General features: G+C 43.3%; 1 protein-coding gene and 1 non-coding gene across 4 annotated transcripts in view; both read right to left on the bottom strand.

Moving 5' to 3' along the window:
• PANK1 (pantothenate kinase 1) overlaps window positions 1–21604 on the bottom strand; it is a 74133-nt gene extending 52529 nt beyond the window's left edge. The window contains exon 1 of one of the 3 annotated variants that reach the window (XM_066355802.1): window positions 20683–21604. In XM_066355802.1, coding sequence (XP_066211899.1) covers window positions 20683–21370 — 688 coding nt within the window. In that variant the 5' untranslated portion in view covers window positions 21371–21604. Of the gene's footprint in view, window positions 1–12307; window positions 12435–19799; window positions 20034–20682 lie in introns of those variants that run through there. The other 2 variants (XM_066355803.1, XM_066355804.1) reach the window with 2 other exon arrangements.
• TRNAA-GGC (transfer RNA alanine (anticodon GGC)) lies at window positions 10032–10107 on the bottom strand. Its single transcript has one exon. It is a non-coding gene; the product is annotated as a tRNA-Ala (tRNA).
• Window positions 21605–23739: the final 2135 nt, after the last annotated feature.

Below are 23739 nucleotides of genomic sequence, written 5' to 3'. Positions count from 1 at the left end.
AGTACTTCATTAAAACAACCCTTTCTTATATATATAAATAAATAAATATATATATATATATATATATATATATATATATATTTTTTTTTTTTTTTTTTTTTTTTTTTTTTTTTGTATTTTTCTGAAGCTGGAAACGGGGAGAGACAGTCAGACAGACCCCCGCATGTGCCCAACCGGGATCCACCCGGCACGCCCACCAGGGGCGATGCTCTGCCCACCAGGGGGCGATGCTCTGCCGCGACTAGAGCCACTCTAGCGCCTGGGGCAGAGGCCAAGGAGCCATCCCCAGCGCCCGGGCCATCTTTGCTCCAATGGAGCCCTGGCTGCGGGAGGGGAAGAGAGAGACAGAGAGGAAGGAGGGGGTGGGGGTGGAGAAGCAAATGGGCGCTTCTCCTATGTGCCCTGGCCGGGAATCGAACCAGGGTCCCCCGCATGCTAGGCTGACGCTCTACCATTGAGCCAACTGGCCAGGGCCCAACCCTTTAATATTTAAGGATGGCAGCTCTGTGCAGGTTTCTCCGTTAAGCACAGTAACTATAACAAAGTAAAACCTCACACTTCCTAACCATCAAGGACCTTATAATTAAACTAGAAGTGACATTCAAACCTAAAGCAAGTTTAAGATCACAGGACATTAGATTTGGAGGGACATAAGAGTTCTTTTAGGGAAATGCACATCAAAACCACAGTGAGACACCACTTCAAACTCACTAGGGTGGCTATAATCTAAAAACTGGAAAACAACAAGTGTTGGTGAGGATATGGAGAAGCTGGAACCCTCATCCACCACTTGTGGGAACAGAAAACAGTGCAGTCACTTTGGAAAAGTCTGGCAGTTCTTCAAGAGGTTAAACACAAGTTAGTCATTTAGTAAGTCCACTCTTTGGTATATATGCCCAAGAGAAATAAAAACATATGCCCATATAAAAACTTATATGCGAGCCCTGGCCGGTTGGCTCAGTGGTGGAGCGTCAGCCTGGCATGCAGGAGACTCGGGTTCGATTCCCGGCCAGGGCACACAGGAGAAGCGCCCATTTGCTTCTCCACCCCTCCCCCTCTCCTTCCTCTCTGTCTCTCTCTTCCCCTACCACAGCCAAGGCTCCATTGGAGCAAAGTTGGCCCGGGCGCTGAGGATGGCTCCATGGTCTCTGCCTCAGGCGCTAGAATGGCTCTGGTTGCAACAGAGCAATGCCCCAAGATGGGCAGAGCATCGCCCCCTAGTGGGCATGCCGGGTGGATCCCAGTCGGGTGCAGCGGGAGTCTGTCTGACTGCCTCCCCATTTCCAACTTCAGAAAAATACAACAACAACAAAAAACAACAACAAAACAAAACAAAAAAAACTTATATGCAAATATTTATGGAAGCATTACTCATAATAGCCAAAAAATGGAAACAACCTGAATATCCATCAACTAATGAATGAATAAGTAATATGATATCTCCATACAATGAACTATTACTTGGAAACAAATAGGAATGAAATACTGATACACATAAGACCTGGATGAAACTCAAAAACACTAAGCTAAATTAAAGGAGCCAACCACAAAAGACCATGTATTATATAATTCCATTTATATGAACTGTCCGCAGTAGACAAATCCATGGAGAAAGAAAGATTAGTGGTTGCTTAAGGCTGTAGTTATAGGGGGAATAGGGGAGTGGATGCTAATAAGGTTTTTTTGGGGGGGTTAATGAAGTTTTCTAACATTGTAAGGTACAGTATAAAGAATAGGGTCAATATTGTAATAATTATGTATGGTGACGGATGGTTACTACACTTACAGTGGTGATCACTTGGTAAGGAGTGTAAATGATAAATCACTATGTTGTACACCTAAGACTAATATAACACTGTATGTCAATTACAATTAAAAATGAAAAGTTGTGATGGTTGCACTCAATATACTAAAAACCACTGAACTGTACACTTTAAGTGTTATATCTCAATTAAACAGATTTTATACATACACAAGGCTCTGCTCTTCATTTTATAGAAAATTTAACATTTAAAATATAAATGCCAAATTATAATAGTTCTTTAAAGAAAATCTTTCTAAAATATATGATCCACTGTCCATATTCTTCTTTTTTTTTTTTAGAAAGAGAGAGTGAGAGAGAGACACACACACAGACAGACAGACAGGAAGGGATATGAGAAGCACTGACTTTGTCGTCGGAGCACCTTAGTCGTTCATTGATTGCTTGCTCATCTGTGCCTTGGCCAGAGGGTTCCAGCAGAGCCAATGACCCCTTCCTCAAGCCAGTGACCTTGGGCTCAAGTCAGAGACCCTGCACTCAAACTGGTGAGCCCATGCTCAAGCCGGTGACTTCGAGGTTTCGAACTTGGGTCCTCAGTGTCCCAGGTTGATACTCTACCCACTGTGCCACCGCCTGGTCAGACTGTTCCATATTCTTTAAGAAAATTTTAGTTCTTTCTGATGACTCAGGGTCATATAAGAATCAGTGACTGTGCCTACCAGATGTCCTCAGGAACCACATAAACCTGTACTGCCCAGGCTGCTACAGTTTAAGTGTTCCTTCGTCCTTGTTTATAGCTCTCTATGGCCTGCTATTGCACTAACTGCTCTATTCTTGCTGCCTTTAAAGGCGTTACTGCAATATGTCTATTCCGAAACTGAATGAAATGAATGCAGAGAAACTAGAAAAAAATCAAGTATGTTATTTAAAACTATGACTTTGGTAAGAGTATCTAAGTACTCAGAGGAGCACAGGAAGTAAGTACTCCAAGTGTAAAATGCAGGAGTATTTCCAATTTTATCTACTTTCCAACACTGGTTTCAGTTGCTCAGAAGTGTTTACTTCCTTGCATGTTCTCAGCGGCCTTCTGGGTTATTGCTGGCAAGTTGCCAGAAGTGGTGATCACTGTAATTAGTCATAAATGTTCTTTATATTATAACAATCTTTATCAAAGGCACAGCTAGATGTAACACCTAATTGGGAAAAGAGATTAAAACTTGAAAGGACAGCCTGACCAGGCGGTGGCACAGCCGGCTTGAGCATGGGGTCGCTGGCTTGAGAGTGGGATCATACACACGTCCCAACAGTCACTGGCTTGAGCCCAAAGGTCGCTGGCTTGAGCAAGGGGTCACTTGCTCTGCTGTAGTCCCCCACCCCTGTCAAGGCACATATGAGAAAGCAATCGATGAACAACTAAGGTGTTACAACAAAAAACTGATGCTTCTCATCTCTCTCCCTTTCTGTCTGTCTGTCCCTATCTGTCCCCCCACCTCTGTCTCTTATCACAAAAAACAAAAACAAAGAAACTTAAGAGGATAAATATGAATGTTAAGATACCTTGTTTATCTGGCACCATTTGGTTTGGGGGCACATGGCCTTCTCGATCATTAAGGTAAGATTTTAAACTCTTTAGCACTGGAACTTTTTTTGCTCTATTACCTGTTAACTCTGGACCTCACATATGAAAGATAAAAAGCAACATCTTATTTGCATTGATTTATATTATATATATATATAAAAAAAGAAATCACAGCCTAGTGAGAATAAGGCTGTTTTGATGAACACAGGGGCTGGAAAACTGTCCCTTACAGATGACAGCTGCAATGTCATGGACTTCAACATCCAATTTATTTCTTCACTTTGTTTGGATTACACAATATAGGGGAAAGCCTGTTTTGCAGAGAGTAGGTGCAAATCCTAACTGTTTTTCAAACAAGCTTTCCTTGCAATCTCAGGGATTTCTTGAATCAAAATTGATTCAGTAGCTTGAAAAGATTTACCGAAAATGTTTCACAAAAAGCTGAATACTAAAACTACCTAACAACTCCTCACTTTGCTTGCAAAAGATATAAAACTCAAACAAAAAACATCTAAACCTTATAATAAATATTAAAATTCTAAGGACAGAATTACCAGGGCTTGACAGGTTACCCATTTACTTGTTATTACATAAGTGACCTATGCCAGAGTAAGAGCATTTGCCAAGCAAATATACCTAAGTCTTGCGTAAAATTTAATTGTATTTGATACACGTGGGCTGAAGTGTTGTACCAGCCTGTGCAATTTTGTGTGGATATATATGCACAGACCAAACTTTTTTTTAAATTTATTGATTTTCAGAAAGAGACGAAGGGAGAGAGACAGAGAGAAAGACATCAATTTGTTGTTCCACTTATTTATGCCGTCATTGATTGATTCTTGTTCTGATCAGGATCGAACCCACAACCTCAGCATGTCGGGACAATACTCTATCCCACAGAACCACCTAGCCAGGGCATGCACAGGCCAAACTTTGAAAAAGACTTCAGAGCTACAAACTTGCCAATAAAATGGTCTGTTTATAAGAATTCAGAAGCTTACTCCACTGCCTATAAATAATGAGTTAATCCAGCAGCAGCATTGTACCAACTAACATTAAGGGCTTACTATGTGCCAGGTGCTGTGCTAAGAGCTTTACATGTGGTATTTAATTAATTTTCATAACCCAATGAGGTAGGCAGGCACTCATAGTATGCCCATTTTACAGATGAAGAAACTAAGGCTCAGAGAGATAGAGGGATCCACTCAAAGTTAGTTAGGTGGCATCCCACATGCTTCTTGAGTATAGCTTTTAAATAGACAAACATATTTTTATTTTTTAAATTTTATTTATTGATTTTAGAGAAAGGAAAGAGAGAGAGAAAGGGGTAGGGAGTGGAGTGGGAAGTATCAACTCATAGCAGTTGTTTCTCCTATGTGCCTTGTCTAGATAAGCCCCAGGTGTGAAACCAGGGACCTCAGCATTTTGTGTGTGTGTGTGTGTGTGTGTGTGTGTGTGTGTGTGTGTGTGGCAGAGACAGAGAGTCAGAGAGAGGGACAGACAGGGAAAGACAGGAAGGGAAAGAGATGAGAAACATCAATTCTTCGTTGCGGTTCCTTAGTTGTTCATTGATTGATTTCTCATGTGTGCCGTGATGGGGGCAGGGGAGGGAGCTACAGCAGACCGAGTGACCCCTTGCTCGAGCCAGTGACCTTGGGCTCAAGCTGGTGAGCCCTGCTCAAACCAGATGAGCCCGCACTCAAGCTGGTGACCTCGGGGTCTTGAACCTGGGTCCTCCACATCCCACTCTGACGCTCTATCCACTGTGCCACCACCTGGTCAGGCTCCAGGTCAATGATTTATCTACTGCACCACCACAGCTTAGGCCAAACATATTTTTAAAGGAGAATTATGAATGAATTATTTGGACCCCTTAAAGGTTCCCTTCTGTACATAGCTGATGTGTAACAAATATCCATTGACAGAAAAAAACAAAAGAGCAAACCTGAACATTCTGTATACTACTGATGATACAATCTGGTATAAAAACCAGTATTAATGATGTCCCTATGTTATTAGGAAATAGTATTCATTGTTTTCTCAAAGAGGGCAGGGCTGTATGAAAAGCTGGTGAAGCCCATTACACACAAAACTGAAAAAGTCATGAAACTGACAAAAGTAGGCCAGTCCTAGTAGTTACTTACAAAGCTAAGAATTCACCATGTAACTGGTTCCATCCTGGGGATGCTTGACAAGAGCGATACTAAGTAGATTCAGGTCTTTCTCTTTGTTCTAGGTTCAACCCTGAATCCTGCACCTCCAGTTTCCCAGGCTTGAGCCCAGACAATCAATCCTAATTGTTTTCAGGATGGGTGTTAGCTTGCCTGTTCCCACTAATGACTTCAGAGGAAAGGAGAGAGGCCGAATTCTTTTAAAACTGTTTCTCATCTCAATCTCAAACAAAAACTAGAGGAGATACTAATTACTTCTAGTCCAGTGATTTGGGAGTAATCCCAAAGCATGTTTTTTGGTACAAGACTATTTCATTCTAAGGATGGGTTTCAAATCTCAGACCATGAAGAAATGGTTAAAAATTAATTATAAATAAAAGAATCCTCATAATCATAAAATCAAAAAACTGAATCTTCAGAGACAACACAATACCATACTATCATCTATCTGTCAATACAGAGAATGTAATCATTTGAACTGTGGTTAGATAACTGAATTTATTATCTAATTATGCATTATAAAATACTACCATCTCTCAACTAGATATAATACATTGTTCACTTTTTCAGCAAGTGACAGATTACAGTTGTGGTTTTAGAGAGTTCTTATCTTTTTGAAATACATATGAAAACATTTACCATTGAAATGATATGCTATTTGGCACTCTCCCTTCTGGTGCTCTGCCTTCCTCTTCCTCCCCCTGCCCCAATCCTTGGATAACCCCCTGAACCTGTCTCCAAGGCCCACTTTCCCACTCAGTCCCTTCTGAATGTATTTTTGCATGGCCAATGAATTCTTCCTTTATTTGCTGGGGGTAAAAGAGAAGAGGAGCCCAGGCTGGTTGGCTCAGCAGTACAGCATCAGCCCAGCATGTGGAAGTCCTGGGTTCGATTCCCAGTCAGGGCACACAGGAGAAGCAACCATCTGCTTTTCCACCCCTCCTCCCTCTTTCCCCCTCTCTTTTCCTCCTGCAACCATGGCTTGAATGGTTCGAGTAAGTTGGGGCCCTGGTGAGGATGACTCTATGGCCTCACCTCAGGTACTAAAAATAGCTTGGTTGCTGAGCAATGGAGCAGTAGCCCCAGATGGGAAGAGCGATGCCCTGTAGGGGGCCTTGCTGGGTGGATCCTGGTCTGGGTGCATGTGGGAGTCTGTCTGTCTGTCTCCCTACCTCTCATTTAATAAAAAGAGAGAGAGAGAGAAGAGGAAAAGGGAAGGAAAGAGAAGGGAAGGGAAGGGAATGGGAGGGGAGGAAATAAAGGAGGGAGAAAGGGGAGGGGAAGGAGAAGGGGGAGAGGGAGAGGGAGAGAGGAGAAGAGAAGAGAAGAGAAGAGAAGAGAAGAGAAGAGAAGAGAAGAGAAGAGAGAATATCTGAGATTTGCTTCAACATCATTTAGTTTGGGAGGGGAAGGTTCACGTAACAGATAAAATAAGATTAAACATGAGCTGATAACTTCTGAAATTTTCCTAATTAATAAGATTATTTTTTCTGGAACGCTGAGGTCTCTGGTTTGAAACCCTGGGCTTGCCTGGTCAAGGCACGTATGAGAGTTGGTGCTTCCTGCTCCTCCCCCCTTCTCTCTCTCTCCTCTCTAAAATAATAAATAAATAAATAAAAATTTTAAAAAGAAAAGTTTGTATATATTTTTTAAAAGATTGTTTTAAAATCTCGACTCTCTCTCCCTTCCCCTCTATAAAACTAATAAATTAACATTAAAAATAAATAAATAAATAAATTTCGACGCTCTCCAAATATTCATTTAGGACAGTGAAAGCAGTGAGTCTACCATTGGAATAAGAATCAGATGGGTAGGAAGGGGAAGTCCCTGCTTTGCCTCCCAGATCCTGTTTATGGAACCAAACATAGCAAGCTCCTTTCCCTCTTGGCTGGGGCAGATTTCAACCTGCCCGCCCTAACCAGAAACATGAAATGAAGATATTCTGGCAACCCCACCCTGCCACTGCAGCAGTAATAGGTACATTAGGAAGTTGCCACGCTCCACTGGGGCCAGATTTACACTCATTTAAAGAAAAATGTGTTGATGCTCCCCAATCGGTAAGTAATGAACGTGGAACTCAAGTCATTCAAGATAGAAATAGTGAATCATAAAATAAGGATAAAGAAGTACAACGTTACGATTTTCCTGCGATTCATACTTTGCTGCATGCATATATACTGGGATTGGCAAAAGTAGGTCTATGGATATTCATATAGAAAAAGACATGCGGGTTATAATTATTACAATGGCTTTATCAACTCAAAAGAATGTCATAGCTGTGGCCAGTTGGCTCAGTGGTAGAGCGTCGGCCTGGCGTGCAGAAGTCCCAGGTTCAATTCCCGGCCACGGCACACAGGAGAAGCGACCATCTGCTTCTCCACCCCTCCCCTCTCCTTCCTCTCTGTCTCTCTCTTCCCCTCCCGCAGCCAAGGCTCCAAAGATGGCCCGGGCGCTGAGGATGGCTCCATGGCCTCTGCCTCAGGCGCTAGAGTGGCTCTGGTCGCAACAGAGCGACGCCCTGGATGGGCAGAGCATCGCCCCCTGGTGGGCGTGCCGGGTGGATCCCGGTCAGGTGCATGCAGGAGTCTATCTGACTGCCTCTCCATTTCCAGCTTCAGAAAAATACGAAAAAAAAAATACAAAAAAAAAAGAATGTCATAATGACACAGTACATAATATAAATAAATAATATAATAATAAATAAATAAATAATAATACAATAAACTCATCCTGACCAGGTAGCTCAGTGGGTTAGAGCATCAAATATTTGCAAATTACTTTCCTGAGATTGAAGCTCCCTCATCTAACTTGTCTTCTGGCATTGTCCTACTTAGCAGAGGACATGTTGACCTTTTGCTCCCATTCTCTGCCTCAGATGCTTTAATAATTCTGTTTGTATTACTGATGCTCTCTGGGGCTTTACTCTGAGTGACATGTGACCTGAATCACAACCAGTGGTATACCAGTAAATGTTTAACAACTTGATCTCTGAAAATAAAGCTGTGATTTTCAGCATTTGCCAAGTTTTCATTGTGTAAATACACCCACTCTGGCCAATTTCAAGCTACAAACACAAAAGACCTTGAATGCAGAGTTGGGAAGTAATGCATACGACCAGCTCCCAGAACCCATAGGAACCAACTCCAACATACTACTGAAACTCCTGTGGTATCCCCTACCACTCTTTAAAACTGTTGATGAAATATTACATGGTCACCTCAAAGAATAAATCACACTTGGGCCACTTTCTCATAAGAACCTTCCTTAAAAGGTAAGATGTTATATCTCCTTGGCCAAACTAGTATTATATTACTTCCCCTAAATACATAGCATCTCTTTAGATATTTTTCTTTTTTTTTTTAAGTGTTTTATTTATTTATTTATTCATTTTTGGAGAGGAGAGGGAGAGACAGAGGGAGAGAGAGAGAGGAGAGACAAAGAGAGAGAAGGAGGGGAGGAGCTGGAAGCATCAACTCCCATATGTGCCTTGACCAGGCAAGCCCAGGGTTTCGAACCGGCGACCTCAGCATTTCCAGGTCCACGCTTTATCCACTGCGCCACCACAGGTCAGGCCACTTTAGATATTTTTCATCAAACATAGGCAAGTTGGGGAATTATAAATAGTAAAGATCCTCAACTATGTTCAAATCCTCTTACTTACATACCCACAGTATTTGAGTAAAATCAAGCAAGGCAGCCTTCAGGCTGTACTCCAGCTTAGAACCATATGAAGCCAAGTGTCTCATCCATAGTTTAGCACAGTGCCTGGCCCAAGATTAATAACTGGTTTGCCCCACAGAGGACCCACAGTTGGACCCACAGAGGTTATTAAATCTCAGTGTTCAAGGCCATCCAAGTCAACACTTACTTGATGCCTTGATGATAATTCCCAAGAAGCCATCCTCCCATCTAAGCTGTAACACTTTCTGGCAACCCAATACAATCCACACTGAATCTCATGGTGATGAAGTTTGGCAGATGAGGGTTTGGGTCTTGGTTCTTCAGAGGGTAGGACCCCAAGAAAAAAATCAAGATGAAACAATTGTCTTTAAATATCTATCTAATGAGCTGTCATATAGAACACAGATTAAATATACTGTATGTTTAGGGACCACAGGGTAAAAGTGATGAGGAGGCAGATTTTGACTTACTATAAGGAAGGACATCTAACACCACCACCCATAATAATAGCTAACATTGACTAAGTGTTCATGTTTTTTTGTTTGTTTGTTTTTGTATTTTTCTGAAGCTGGAAACAGGGAGGCAGTCAGACAGACTCCTGCATGCGCCCGACCGGGATCCACCCGGCACGCCCACCAGGGGGCGATGCTCTGCCTATCTGGGGCGTCGCTCTGTTGCAACCAGAGCCACTCTAGCACCTGGGGCAGAGGCCATGGAGCCATCCCCAGCGCCCGGGCCATCTTTGCTCCAATGGAGCCTCGGCTGCGGGAGGGGAAGAGAGAGACAGAGAGGAAGGAGAGGGGGAGGGGTGGAGAAGCAGATGGGTGCTTCTCTTGTGTGCCCTGGCCGGGAATCGAACCCGGGACTTCCGCATGCCAGGCCGACGCTCTACCACTGAGCCAACCGGCCAGGGCAGAGTGTTCATGTTTTGCTAGAAGCCTCACCATACTGCTTACACATATCAAGCTTGAGGTTAACTAAGTCCATTCTTGCCTCTTTCATTCCCGGACTGCCTACCTCAGGCTGGACTGAAGTTGTTTGTCCAGAAGCCTCAGAGGGTTCCTAGTAACTGGCATTGCCCAGGCGGACCATAGGTCACAGTGGTTCACAAAAGTCCAGCCTGTCCTGAGCTGTTATCTAAAGTCCTTGTGGCCTCAGATTCAGCACAGGGTCAAGGCCAGACCCACCAGGAGGTTCACATGCTGGTCTCGAAGGCAATGGGCACCCAGAAATATCCGTGTCCTCATCTGCCAGAAAAGGTTGCTAGGCTGTGGGTTAAAACAAAGAGCCAAGAACTGGATGCAGCTGTTTTGAATTCTGAAGACTTGTTCAGTTCATGCAGCCTTTATAAGAGAAAAGCGCTCACTTTCCTCATCCTTCTCATCTCTTTTGTGCATATTTGCCTCCCTTACACCCAAGGCCTGAGATACCAAACAGTAGAGATCAAAGGAAGACACTTCCTTTTCCCAAAAGGAACTCTGTCCTGGCACTAGATGAGCAGTAATATAAATTACACATCCTTCTTCTAAAGTTGTCAGCTCACTCTCAAGCGGGGTGCGCTGTACTCAGTCTCAGCGGTCAGTCATAATCTGGCAATCTTTGAAAGTGACCATGAGCTCAAGACTTGTGACACAGGTCAGATGTACTTTGAGAAATGCCAGAGGGAATTAGGGGAGCTGCCATTCAGGTGACTTCAGCTCAAGTTGGAGGATATCCTGAAACTCAATCCCAAAAAGTTTCTCATTTGCAATAAGATGAGTTCACGAAAATCCTGAGATTTCAGAAAATTTTAAAAGCCTTTGTGCCTAACAGTAATAATATTAACATTAAAGGTCTTCTATTAACAGTAGCTAGATTTAATAGTAAAATATCTTTTACTGTGCACGTACCAGGGTCCACACATTCTTTTTTTTTTTTTTTTTTTACAGAGACAGAGAGAGAGAGAGAGGGATAGATAGGGACAGACAGGAATGGAGAGAGATAAGAAGCATCAATCATCAGTTTTTTGTTGCGAGACCTTAGTTGTTCATTGATTGCTTTCTTATATGTGCCTTGACTGCGGGCCTTCAGCAGACAGGGAAACCCCTTGCTCGAGCCAGGGGTTACTCGGTGGTGAGCTTTTTATTTTTATTTTTTTGCTCAAGCCAGATGAGCCCACGCTCAAGCTGGCGACCTCGGGGGTCTCGAACCTGGGTCCTTCCGCATCCCAGTCCGATGCTCTATCCACTGCGCCACCGCCTGGTCAGGTCAGGGTCTACACATTCTACTACACACTTTGTGTTTTCTACATTTGTTCCTCAAAACTGATTTAAAAAATATACATAGGCACCAAAAAAAAAAAATAAATAAATAATACACACACACACACACACACACACACACACACACACACACACCATTATCTCTATTAAACAAAGGAAGCTTCTAAGAATTCCACACTGGTAATAATTAGTGGAATGAGGATCTGAATCCAGGTCTAGTGGCTCTAAAAGTCTCGAAGCCTCCACTCTAGAAACTGCCCACACTTCCTAAGAACCCACTGGAATCCTGAGTCTGACCCCATGGCACCACAGTCAAAATCTGAACTTAGATGGTTTTACCCGAGTACAGTACTTGAGCCTTCCCTGTTTCTTCACCTGTAAAGGAGGATCATGATATGACAGCACCTGTCTTACTCCATTCTGACTGTTTTAACAGAAATACCATACACTAGGTCACTTATAAACAACAGAAATTTATTTCTCACAGATCTGGATTCCAAGATCTGGTGCTGGCAGATTTGGTGTCCGATTAGGGCCCACTTCCTAGTGGGCTTTTTGCTGCAATCTCACATGGCAGAAGGGGCTAGCTAGCTCTCTGGGGTCTCTTTTATAAGGGTACTAATCCCAATCCTAAGAACTCACACATCATGACCTTATAATCACCTCCTAAAGGCCCTACCTCTTAATACCATCACCTTGGGCTCAGGAGGTCAATATATGAATTTTGCAGGGACACAATTCAATCTACATTCAATAACTATCTCCCAGTGCTGTGAGTGTCTGATGCTACTGTTACTTCCACAAACACATAGATAAGCTTTTTGCCAAAGGTATAAAAATGGCATACACTTACCTTATATGTAAGTTTTATAACACATACTTCTCTTTCCCAACATATATATATAATAGGCTCATTGTGGCAGGACAGAATGTCAGCTACCTGGCAATGGTGTTGATGGGGAACTCCAGAGTTAAAATTTTAGCATGACCAGAAGTGGCACAGTGGACAGAGCATCGACCTGAGATGCTGAGGTCACGGGTTCAAAACCACGAGGTCACTGAGCACAGGCTCTCCTGCTTGAGTGTAGGATCATGGAAATGATCCTAGCTTAAACAAGGAGTCACTGGCTCAGCTGGAAAACTCCCCCCCCCCCCCAATCAAGACAGCTATGAGAAGCAATTAATGAACAACTAAAGTGATGCAACTATGAGTTGATGTTTCTCATCTGTCTCCTTACCTCTCTTTATCTCTCTAAAAAAAAAAGTTGAAATTTTAGCTTGTGTAATGCTGGCTTTGGTTATGGTCAGTGGGCACAATGGTTAATGAACGCAAGTAAAAGCTTTGTTCCAGTAACTGGGATACCTGAACAGACCTACATGACTTACCATAACAAAATCTGCAAGGGATCCACCTTTGTGCCCCAGGGCACTGCAAGCAAACCCTCTCCGCTCCGCTCCAAGGACATTCTACCTGGTGACTAAGATCCAATTAATTCTGACTATGAGCTGATTATCCCTTGAAATTCCAAAACCCTTACCTACCCTTTTCTCCCCCTTATAAAAAGTTTGGCTGTGCCCTGGCCGGTTGGCTCAGTGGTAGAGCGTCGGCCTGGCGTGCAGCAGTCCCGGGTTCGATTTCCGACCAGGGCACACAGGAGAAGCGCCCATCTGCTTCTCCACCCCTCCCCCTCTCCTTCCTCTCTGTCTCTCTCTTCCCCTCCCGCAGCCAAGGCTCCACTGGAGCAAAGTTGGCCCGGGCGCTGAGGATGGCTCTGTGGCCTCTGCCTCAGGCGCTAGAATGGCTCTGATTGCGGCAGAGCGATGCCCCAGATGGGCAGAGCATCGCCTCCTGGTGGGCATGCCAGGTGGATCCCGGTCGGGCGCATGCAGGAGTCTGTCTGACTGCCTCCCCGTTTCCAGCTTCGGAAAAATACCAAAAAAAAAAAAAAAAGTTTGGCTGTGAATACCAGGTTGAGATGGTTTGGGAATGTAATCCCTGTCTCCCCAGATTGCTGGCCATCTGAATGAAGCACCCATACATAAAGATTCAATCCCTGTTTCTAGGTATTTGGCTGAATTGGTGACAGGCAGCATGAACTCTGATATTTCCGGTTTCAGAGTTAGATTTGGGTTTGAATTTTGACTCTACTAACAACTAATGACTACATGTTTAGGGCCGGTTGCTTCTCTTCTCTGAGGCTCCCTTTCCCAATCTGTCAAATAAGAGTGGTGATCACAGGCTTTTGTAAAGTAGGCACAAAGCTGTTGCTCAATAATAGCTACTCTATTCAGTCAACCAAAGAGACTGCTGGTGGTACCTACTATTGTCATAAGATTTTCCATCCTCTTTCCAAACTATAAAGAAATCAGTAGAGGTCCAGATCATTTTGATATAACTGCCTCTAAAAATAACATTCTCTTAACCCTTTGAATCATCTGCTTCTTTCAAATGTATTTCCAAGGGTAAACACACACACACACACACACACACACACACACACACACACATACACAATTAGCCAACTCTAAGCATCTAAAACAGGGGTCGGGAAACTTTTTGGCTGAGAGAGCCATGAACGCCACATATTTTAAAATGTAATTCCATGAGAGCTATACAATGACCCATGTACCTTACGCATTATCCAATAAAAATTTGGTGTTGTCCCGGAGGACAGCTGTGATTGGCTCCAGCCACCCACAACCATGAACATGAGCGGTAGGAAATGAATGGATTGTAATACATGAGAATGTTTTATATTTTTAATGTTATTAATTTTTTTGTTGAAGATTTGTCTGCGAGTCAGATGCAGCCATCAAAAGAGCCACATCTGGCTCACAAGCCATAGGTTCCCGACCCCTGATCTAAAAGATGTCATCACTAGAGAAAAGGTCTACTTAGAAATTCTGTGTACTATGTTGGGCACACTGAACAGTTTCCATATTGATTCAGAATATTGTCATCCAAAAGTGAATACTAGCTTATATATTAAAGCTAAAGCACATGTAATTAAATATAACAGAAAACAAACCTTGATTTATTTTAATCTTCATGGTAGTTGGTCGGAATTAAAACACACAATGAAAAGGCACGCTATCATACACATACAAAAAACAAACCTGTCAAAACCAGTTACTCCTTTGTTTCACTACTAATTCTATCTCCAAAACTATGATGGATTTTGTTTTATTGACTTGTTTAATGCCACACATGTTAAAAATTAACAGCACTCGTTCCATCTTTGGTTGCTATGCCAAACAAAATATGTTCTGTATTCTAGTTGAAATCTACTTACTGGTCTTTTGGGGATAGATAAGTGGTGTTCATATGTCTACCAGATCCTGACACCAGACTTAACCACTTTCATGCTGGAATGCTTTTGCCTTTAAAGTCTTCATCTTCAGTTTAAATGTGCACTGTACAATTCATAACTTCACTGGCAACTCAGGGATCTGACCACATCCCAGAAGGTAGCAATGCTAGTGCTCTTGCTTTTCATTTGGCAGTTTTGTCTTAAATTTGCAATGCTTGCCTGACAAGGCGGTGGCACAGTGGATAGAGTGTCGGATTCAGATGCAGAGGACCCAGGTTTGAAACCCGGAGGTCACCCGCTTGAGCACAGGCTCAACAAGCTTGAGCATGGGGCTGCTGGCTTGAGTGTGGGATCATAGATATGACCCCATGGTCGCTGGCTTGAGCCCAAGGTCACTGGCTTGAGCAAGTCGTCACTTGCTCTGCTGTAGCCCCTTTTGCCCCCCGTCAAGGCACATATCAGAATGAAATCAATGAACAACTAAGGAGCTGCCACGAAGAATAGATCTTTCTCATCTCTCTTCTTTCCTGTCTGTCTGTCCCTATCTGTTCCTCTGACACTCTGTCAAAAAAAAAAAAAAATTACAATGCTTGTCATCCATCTAGAAGTACTGATGATATATAAAATATTTTTTAAATGCACATGTATCCACACCTGATACAGATTCAACCAAAAAATTCTACCTATGTATCTTTTTTTATTATTGATTTTTAGAGGGGGGGGAGAGAGAGAGAGAGAAAAGGGAGGAGTAGGAAGCATCAACTCCCATATGTGTCTTGACCAGGCAAGCCCAGGGTTTCGAACCGGCGACCTCAGCATTTCCAGGTCGACACTTTATCCCACTGCGCCACCACAGGTCAGGCTACCTATGTATCTTTTATCCTGTTTTTTGCAATTAGCCTGATTCAGAGGTACTGTAGTGGAGAGCCCAAGTGCCAAAGCTAAATATCACAGTATTTAGAAAATACTTCTAAATACCTTACTTTCACCATGGTGGCTCACTAAAACTGGTAACTGTTTTTGGTTTATTCTGTTTGCACCCGTGAGTGTGTTATGTAATAATAAACTCTCACCTATTTTCTGCCTAGTGTTTCATCTGGATGATCGGAGAAGCCACAACACTCCCTCCTCCTCCCACCCCCCAGGCCTCCACACCGATCCAATGCTTACTCCTGCGTGTTCTGACACACGGGGAAGGAGGGTGGCGGCTCACATCCTCCAGCCTTCTGATGCTGCTCAAATAGGTATTTGCCTTTCTGCAATATACAGTTCAGTGACATACACAATATCTCGTTTACATTTTCTCCTCTGTCCTGCAGTGTGGTTTACCTAAGTGTCCTTGGGGTTTAAAAGACCTTATTTCCCCATGTATAAGACGCACCTTAATTTTGAGGCCCCAAATTTGAAAAAAAAAAATGTATTAAATAAAGTTATTGAACTCAAGTTTTATTCATCATAAAATTCATACAACTCCTCATCACTGTCAAAACTCCCATCCATTAGCTTGTCCTTGTCTGTGTCTGATGACGAATCACTATCTTCATAAATCGCCTTGTCCTCAGTTCCATCTATGACACTTGAAATGCCACAACCACTATATAAGACACATTCAGTTTTTAGACCCCAAATTTTTCAAAAAAGAGTGCGTCTTATATATGGAGAAATCTGGTATCCAGGATTTCAAGGCAACATTTATATACTACTTTGCACCATTTCTGTTTCTTCTCCAAAAGTACGTATGTGTTTACAAACTTCATCGAAAGTCACTTACTGGGTAGAAAGAGTTACATAGAAAGTTGGTGCTGCAGCACTAGTAATGACATAGAGACCCTAACTGTAGCCCAAATCTATGGGAAAGGTTACCAGTATATTCATATAACGGAATAATGAGAAAACAATACAATCATTAAAAATGACGTTTTGATACTGTAAGAAAATGTTTATGCTAAAATTTTTAAGTAAAAAAAGTAATCAAATTTTATTGAGTACTACCTTTAAAATATGGCACATTTTAAGTTGATGTTTTCTTTGAACAATGGGACTGTGGGTGCTTTTTCCTGCTTTTTTGGTATATTTTCGTATTACCCAATTGAAAGAGGAGGGTAAAATAAAGCAATTATGAGAGTAGGAGTGTTATAGCTAATCAAACAAAATGTTTTGGTTTTTCTTATTCTAGGCCCTTTTTATTTTAACTAAGAAAGTCACCCTGAGATTTTCTCTGCCAGCTCAGTTGTCTTGTCCGATGGAGTAATGGTGGATGGTGTTCTGTGTGATGGTGAAGACAGCTGGCATTTCTGGAATAACTGCTACGTATCAAGCAGGAACCTAAGTTCTTCATATATATTATATCATTTAATCCATATATCAACCCAATGAGATAGTATGATTATTTCGATCCTACTGATATTAAAATTGAAGCCTAGAAATTAAATAACTGGCTCCGGTCTTTCAGCTACAATTTGAACATAATCGCTCTTATGTTTGAATGACTACACCATTTACAATACTACATTAGGCACTCACTATCATTAGTTTCAAAATATTTGGGAGGAGAGTTGAGTCCCTAAGGTGTTATTTATATATGCTTCAAACAATCAGAGCTCCAAGGAGCAGACCACAGGAATCTCCCTATCAATACCATATGGAAACTCCACTGAAGGAGTCTGCCAAAGTCGTTCGTAGAGATGGAAACAGCTATCTCAATGATGGGTGATGCCACTTGTACCTTTTTTCTGTGACATCATCAAATATTATGTGTAAGGAATAAGAGGAAAGAAATATATCATCTATAGTCAGTCTTCAACTTAACTGGGGAGATAACATGAAACAACCAGCTCAAGGCAAAAAATGCATAATTAAGTACTAAGTCATGTATGTGGCAGAGTGGACAACTAGTGCAGAAGTCAGGTAGGAAGAACTGTCAACCCCAAAGTATTAGAGAATTTTGAAGATACAAGAAACAACAGTTGGAGATCACCCAGCCAAGTCCAGCATTTCAAGATGAGAACTAATAACTTAAGGTCACACAGCTGCTAAGTACAGAGGCAGGTAAAGTAGCCAAGGAAGTTTGAGGAAGCAGTCTTGAAAAGCTGTCCAGTGATAAAGTAGAGCGAGATGATGGTCCTTTACATGAAAACGGTGAACAATATTCCCCCTTCTTGGTTTACCAAAATCAACCTGCCACTGGTCTGATTTTTAGATCAGAAGACTGTGAATAGCCCCTGCACTGAAGGCTCAGATTTAAATTTTTTAAATAATCAAAAACTACTGAACTATTTATTTTATTTCATGTATCATTTCTAAACATTAGACATTCTATTTATTAATTTTTTTTTTGAGAGAGAGTCAGACAGGGACAGACAGACAGGAACAGAGAGATGAGAAGCATCAATCATTAATTTTTTGTTGCGCGTTGCAACACCTTAGTTGTTCATTGATTGCTCTCTCATATGTGCCTTGACCGCGGGCCTTCAGCAGACCAAGTAACCCCTTGCTCAAGCCAGCGACCTTGGGCTCAAGCTGGTGAGCTTTTGTTCAAACCGGATGAGCTCGCACTCAAGCTGGCAACCTTGGGGTCTCGAACCTGGGTCTTCTGCATCCCAGTCCAATGCTCTATCCACTGTGCCACCGCCTAGTCAGGCTAAACATTAGACATTCTAATGTCTATTGTATTCTACCCAAAATATTACCAAATAGAAACACACCTACCCACACATGTATTCCAGGTGCCTGTCTGAGAGTGGTAATCTGACTGTCCTAACATATCTCATGTTTGGACAGAAATAGGTGTCTGAGGTTGTAAACTGGTAAGTAGAAATTATTTGTCCAGCATTGATGCTTCCACCACTAACATACTCTTAAATTTCATTTAGAACACTTAAATACTCTTCCTAATAATTGAAAATCTATCAAACATAGAAAACACAATATGCTTAACTCCAAGTAGATTTATCTTAGAGTACCTAACTTTCAACTGATTGAGCAATATTTTTTATAAAAAGACACTTGAATGTTAATAGGCAATGTATAAAGATATTAGAGTAAGCCTAGTTTTAAGTAAGAAATTTTGGGTGAACACAGCCTATGCGACTCAAAGGATGTACATTTTATTTCAGAAATGTTGGTTCAAATTTAAAAAAAGAAAATGTGGTAAAATAATGAAAAGTCAATTTTGATGAATCCTTGTTAAAAGCTTGTAAGTATCATGGTCACTAAACTTAACTAAATTTTTATTTTTGTGAAAAATACAAACCACTTTACTTTCTGACACAAAGCACACAGTCATAAAGTTATATTTTCTTGTATTCTAAAATAATAATTTCTGTGGGTTTGCAAGTACCAAGTAAGGCTCAAGGTTAATTTTACTCTACCTACAAGCCATTATTAAGACTGTATTTTCAATTCCTCAAAAATTATTTTAAGTGGCGCTATACCCTCAATTATGCATAAACCATTCAAGCTAGCAATATTAAACAAAAACAATATTTTTAAAAAATGTGATTCTTTCATTATATTTTAGGTATTTACATTGCAAACTCTCCTACAATTGTTCATGTAGATGAAAGAAACGACTAAAATGTGGTTTCAAAAGAAGTAAAACAGGTTAATAAATCATAAGTAATCAATATTAAGTGCATAAATAAAGTCATTTTCTAAAAAGTCTCAAAACAAAGTAAATACAAATTCAGGTGCTGAGTGTCTTTCTTACAACCATAGCCAAATCTGCTGTGAGGTTTCAAAGGTCCAGACACGATCTTAACTTTCAACCTAAACATGTCAGACCTACAAAACACAGTAGCAGAGTCATCACATCCCACAGTCTGGTTAAAATACTTTCCAATGTCTCGGAGACGTTAATCGAATGTAGAAAAGCTAAGAGTCTAAATTGATAAACAGAAACAGAAGAAACTGAAGCTGTTTGCCAAATGCAAACTTTTACAGACAAATCCAAAACTTGTCTAGCCATTTCCATGTATCAAAGAGAATAAGGTGCATGTTTTAATGCAATCACTTATTAACATGCATTCCACTTACTTTGCTTTTTGCCATTTTTAAGCTTCATTAAAGACACCCAGAAAGAAGTAACCAGTTGAATGAAGTTCGGCTCAAATAGGAAAAACCAGTTCTAAACTCGATCTACAAATTTGCATCCCAGAATGCCCTGCTAGGAAGGTATTCTACAAACTAACATTACATATACAAGCTTTAGATTGTGAAATAATGCATTTCAGATTTCTGCGTTGTCCATTACCATTGGAAACCCTCAACTCTACCTCTCCACTCTCGGGAAGAAAAAAAAAAATCCACCTCCTATCCTCATTGGCCCACATAGTTCCGGCCCACATGGTATCAGTGGGTGTGTCTGGACCAAAAGGTTCTTTCATTGGCTGTGAAGAAACAGCGTTTAATAGGCTGTGATTTGGAGTGTTGTCAAACTCCACGCCTCCATATCCTTGCGTTCGCCAATAGACCCAAGGTACTGGCGGCTACTCTACGATTCAAAGGGCAAGCTGGCTGCCAGAGCGCCAACCTCAGAAAGACGAGGTTTGAGAAGGGAAAAGGGGGCTCCAATAGTGCCTCCAGCTCTATCCTTACTCCCAGACCCCATCAAATGTTCGCACGCGTGCATTATAAAGCTGGCCAGTGCCTTTGCCTTCTGGAGAGCTGCAACTTAAGGACCAGCTCTGGCTCCTTGTCCAATCGCCCCATTCTACAGATGGAAGCAAGCAAGTCTTGGGCAGCAAGCTTTAGTACTTAGAGCCCCTTGGGTAAAAAATCAGTTCCGGGCGCCCCCTTCTCAGCAGTGCCACCGACTGCAGGCTCAGGGGCGCACGGGGCGCGCCCCGCCGTTCCCGGGCGCCTGGCCCGGCGCGCCGCGCCTGCCTCGCACTGGCACTCCCCTCCCAGCGAGACTTACGCGGCCTGTTCTTCTTCCCGGAGTCCATCCTCCTCCGGAGGCGGCACTTCTTGGCTGGAGAGTCATGTTGAGGGGGCGGCGGCTGCGGCTGGAGCGGTAGGCGCGGGGGCGCCGCGTCGCCGGCGGCGGGCCCCCGGTTGCAGAGGCGCGGCAGCTGGCCGGGTGGCGGATGGAACCCGTTGTGCAGCAGCCCGTTCACCGCAGCAGCGCCGGCGCCCGCGGGGGCCGCCGGGGCGTGCGGGGCCGAGCGCTCCGGCTGTGCGCGGTGGTCGCCCATGCCGGAGGCTGGTAGGGCAGCGCGCGGGTCCCGCCTCAGGCGGGCTCGTTGGAGGTCATTCTCGGACGTCTTTATTTCCCCGGATCCTCCTTGCGGCTTCCTATTCAGCAGCCGCAGAGCGGGCGCCGGGGGACGGCAAGCTGGGCGCTCCTCCCCTCCTCCCACCGGCTCCTCCAGCTCCTCCGCGTCCTGCCCCCCGCGCGCAGGCCCCGCCGCGCCGGCCTGAAGCATGCCTGCCCCCGGCGCGGAGTCGGGGACCCCCGCGCACCCCCAGCCAGGATCCCCACGGCCCGCCTCCCCCGGATCCGCCGGCCGCGCGACTTCAAACGCGGCTTCCTCGCTTCCCAGACCTGTCCCTGCTACTGAGCATGCCCAGTCCTGCCCGCCACCGCCACCGACGACTTTCAACATGGGGACTGAAGTTCTCCGGGTTTGCAAAGGCGAGATGGGCGGGTTGGCTTTGTATGACGGAGCTAGCCGAGAGGAGACTGGGCGAGGAGGGCGCGAGAGGAGCGAGCGGCTTCCGGAGGAATGCAGGGGGAAGACGTGAAATATTTGTAGAGGTTTCAGGTTTGCTAATCCTGTCCCCAGTGTAGATACCTCTGCAAGGTCATTCACGTTGTTCCCTCCCTGAAACCTTTGTGAGTGTGCCTGTGTTTCGTTAGGTGACCAAACTACTCACAGGCCTGAGAGGAAGAAGGAGAACAATTATTTTTAGAAAGGGAGGCTGACTTGGATAAGGAGAGGGGTGAAATTTTGCTGGCACAACACAAGCACCATGTGCTCTCGTGGAGTTGTCTTTTGCAGGGAGGAAACCTAGGAATACAGTGTAAGGACAGTGAAGGACACAGCTGTAGGCAGGATTAACCAGTGTGGAAGGGACCAAGTAAACAGAAGCAGTCCCAGCTATAAAAAGCACTTTCCTCACCCAGAAAGAACTTTAAGAGACAATGTCATGCTATTTACGGAGTTACACAGAGTCGCCTGTGTTTTAATAAGGTATAGTAGCATTATCCTCGAATGGTGGTCAACACCTTAAGCTTTGGAGTCAAAACTGGGCTCAAATTTCAACTTAGCCAGTGAGCAAACCCAGAAGAAGTCATTGCTTAAGTTAACACACCTGGGCATATGAAACAGGACTGGGCATGCTCAGTAGGCAGGACAAATTTGGGTGGTGAGGACCTTCCCAAAGTTGTGTAAGATCCAGAGGCGAATTAAGGTCGGTTGAAGCCCCAGGCACAGAAGAAAATATTGGACCCCTTAAAAAAAAAGAGAGAGACAGGGAAAATAAAAATACATATTAACCATATTTTTAAATAAATCAAAAATATCATGTACTATTAATGTTAAAATTGCACACATGAAACCAAACTTGGTGTCATTAGAAAAAACAGTGTAAAGTAGGGGTTCTGTGGGGCCCTTCAGGAGTCGGGGCCCAGGGCGCATGCCGGGTCCGCCCGCCGTTTAATCCACCTCAGGTAAGACCTGAAGCGTCAGCTTTTGAATATACCTAAAATATACAATACATCTGTCACACAGTAAATGCTCAAAAGAGATCACTATTCTTATTGCATAATTATTACGGTCCACCCTTCATTTCAATCAAGGGGAACAAACCATGCTCACAGCCATATTTATTGTGTGCTTTATTGTGCATGATGTTCTCTATCATTTGTACTTAATCTACAAAGGAGTAAGAGGCCTCCGTGCCTTCAGCAGCAGCTAGGGCCTGCAGCTCAGGTTAACGATGCCTTCCAGCAGAGCCTTACCTAGAATCAGAGATTAAGAACCAGTGCCCACTTGAGAGCTCTGGTCCATCCACTCATTTTTTTTTCCCCCATAAGGAAACTGAGCCACCAAGAGATAGCTAAGGTTATCAAGAGCAAATCTAGGGCTAAACCTTAAATCTTCTAATTATCTTTGCTTTACTAACCTTATCATTTTTTTAAATTATTTTTTAAATTTATTCATTTTAGAGAGGAGAGAGAGAGGAGAGACAGAGAGAGAGAAGGGAGGGAGGAGCTGGAAGCATCAACTCCCATATATGCCTTGACCAGGCAAACCCAGGGTTTCGAACCGGCAACCTCAGCATTTCCAGGTTGACGCTTTATCCACTGCGCCACCACAGGTCAGGCACCTTATCATTTTTGAAGATGGAAAAAAAAACCTTGGTGATCTGGCCCCTAGCTATCTTTCTTGCCTCATCTTGGGCTCCCTGTGTTTCTTCCACAAAGCAACTTTTTGGTTTCTCAAATGATTATCCCTTTGCATCTGATGTTACTGTTGCCTGAAATTCTCTTCCCCCAGGCCTCTTTGTCTACTATATACCAACTCAACCCTCAGATCTCCACTTCAACCTTGTATAATTAAAGAAAACTTCCCTGACTCGTAGAACTAAATCAGGTTTCCCTACTCCCTTCACTTTACTTTCCTAACTCTTACCAGTTTTTTTGTGTGTGTTTTTTGTTTGTTTGTTTTGTGGCAGAGACAGGGAGAGTGGAACGGATAGGGACAGACAGACAGGAAGAGAGAGAGATGAGAAACATCAATTCTTAGTTTCGGTTCCTTAGTTGTTCATTGATTGATTTCTCATATGTGCCTTGACCGGGGGGGGGGGGGGGGGGGGGGGGGGGGGGGGGGGGGCTACAGCAGACTGAGTAACCCCTTGCTTGAGCCAGAGACCTTTGGCTCAAGCTGGTAAGCCTTGCTCAAACCAAATGAGCCCGCACTCAAGCTGGCGACCTCAGGGTCTTGAACCTGGGTCCACCACATCCCAGTCT

The sequence above is a fragment of the Saccopteryx leptura genome, chromosome 13, assembly GCF_036850995.1.
Source record: "Saccopteryx leptura isolate mSacLep1 chromosome 13, mSacLep1_pri_phased_curated, whole genome shotgun sequence".
In the NCBI taxonomy this organism is placed as follows: domain Eukaryota; kingdom Metazoa; phylum Chordata; class Mammalia; order Chiroptera; family Emballonuridae; genus Saccopteryx; species Saccopteryx leptura.
The sequence above is the reverse complement of the archived record's forward strand: the minus strand, read 5'-3'. Positions and strand labels throughout refer to the sequence as shown.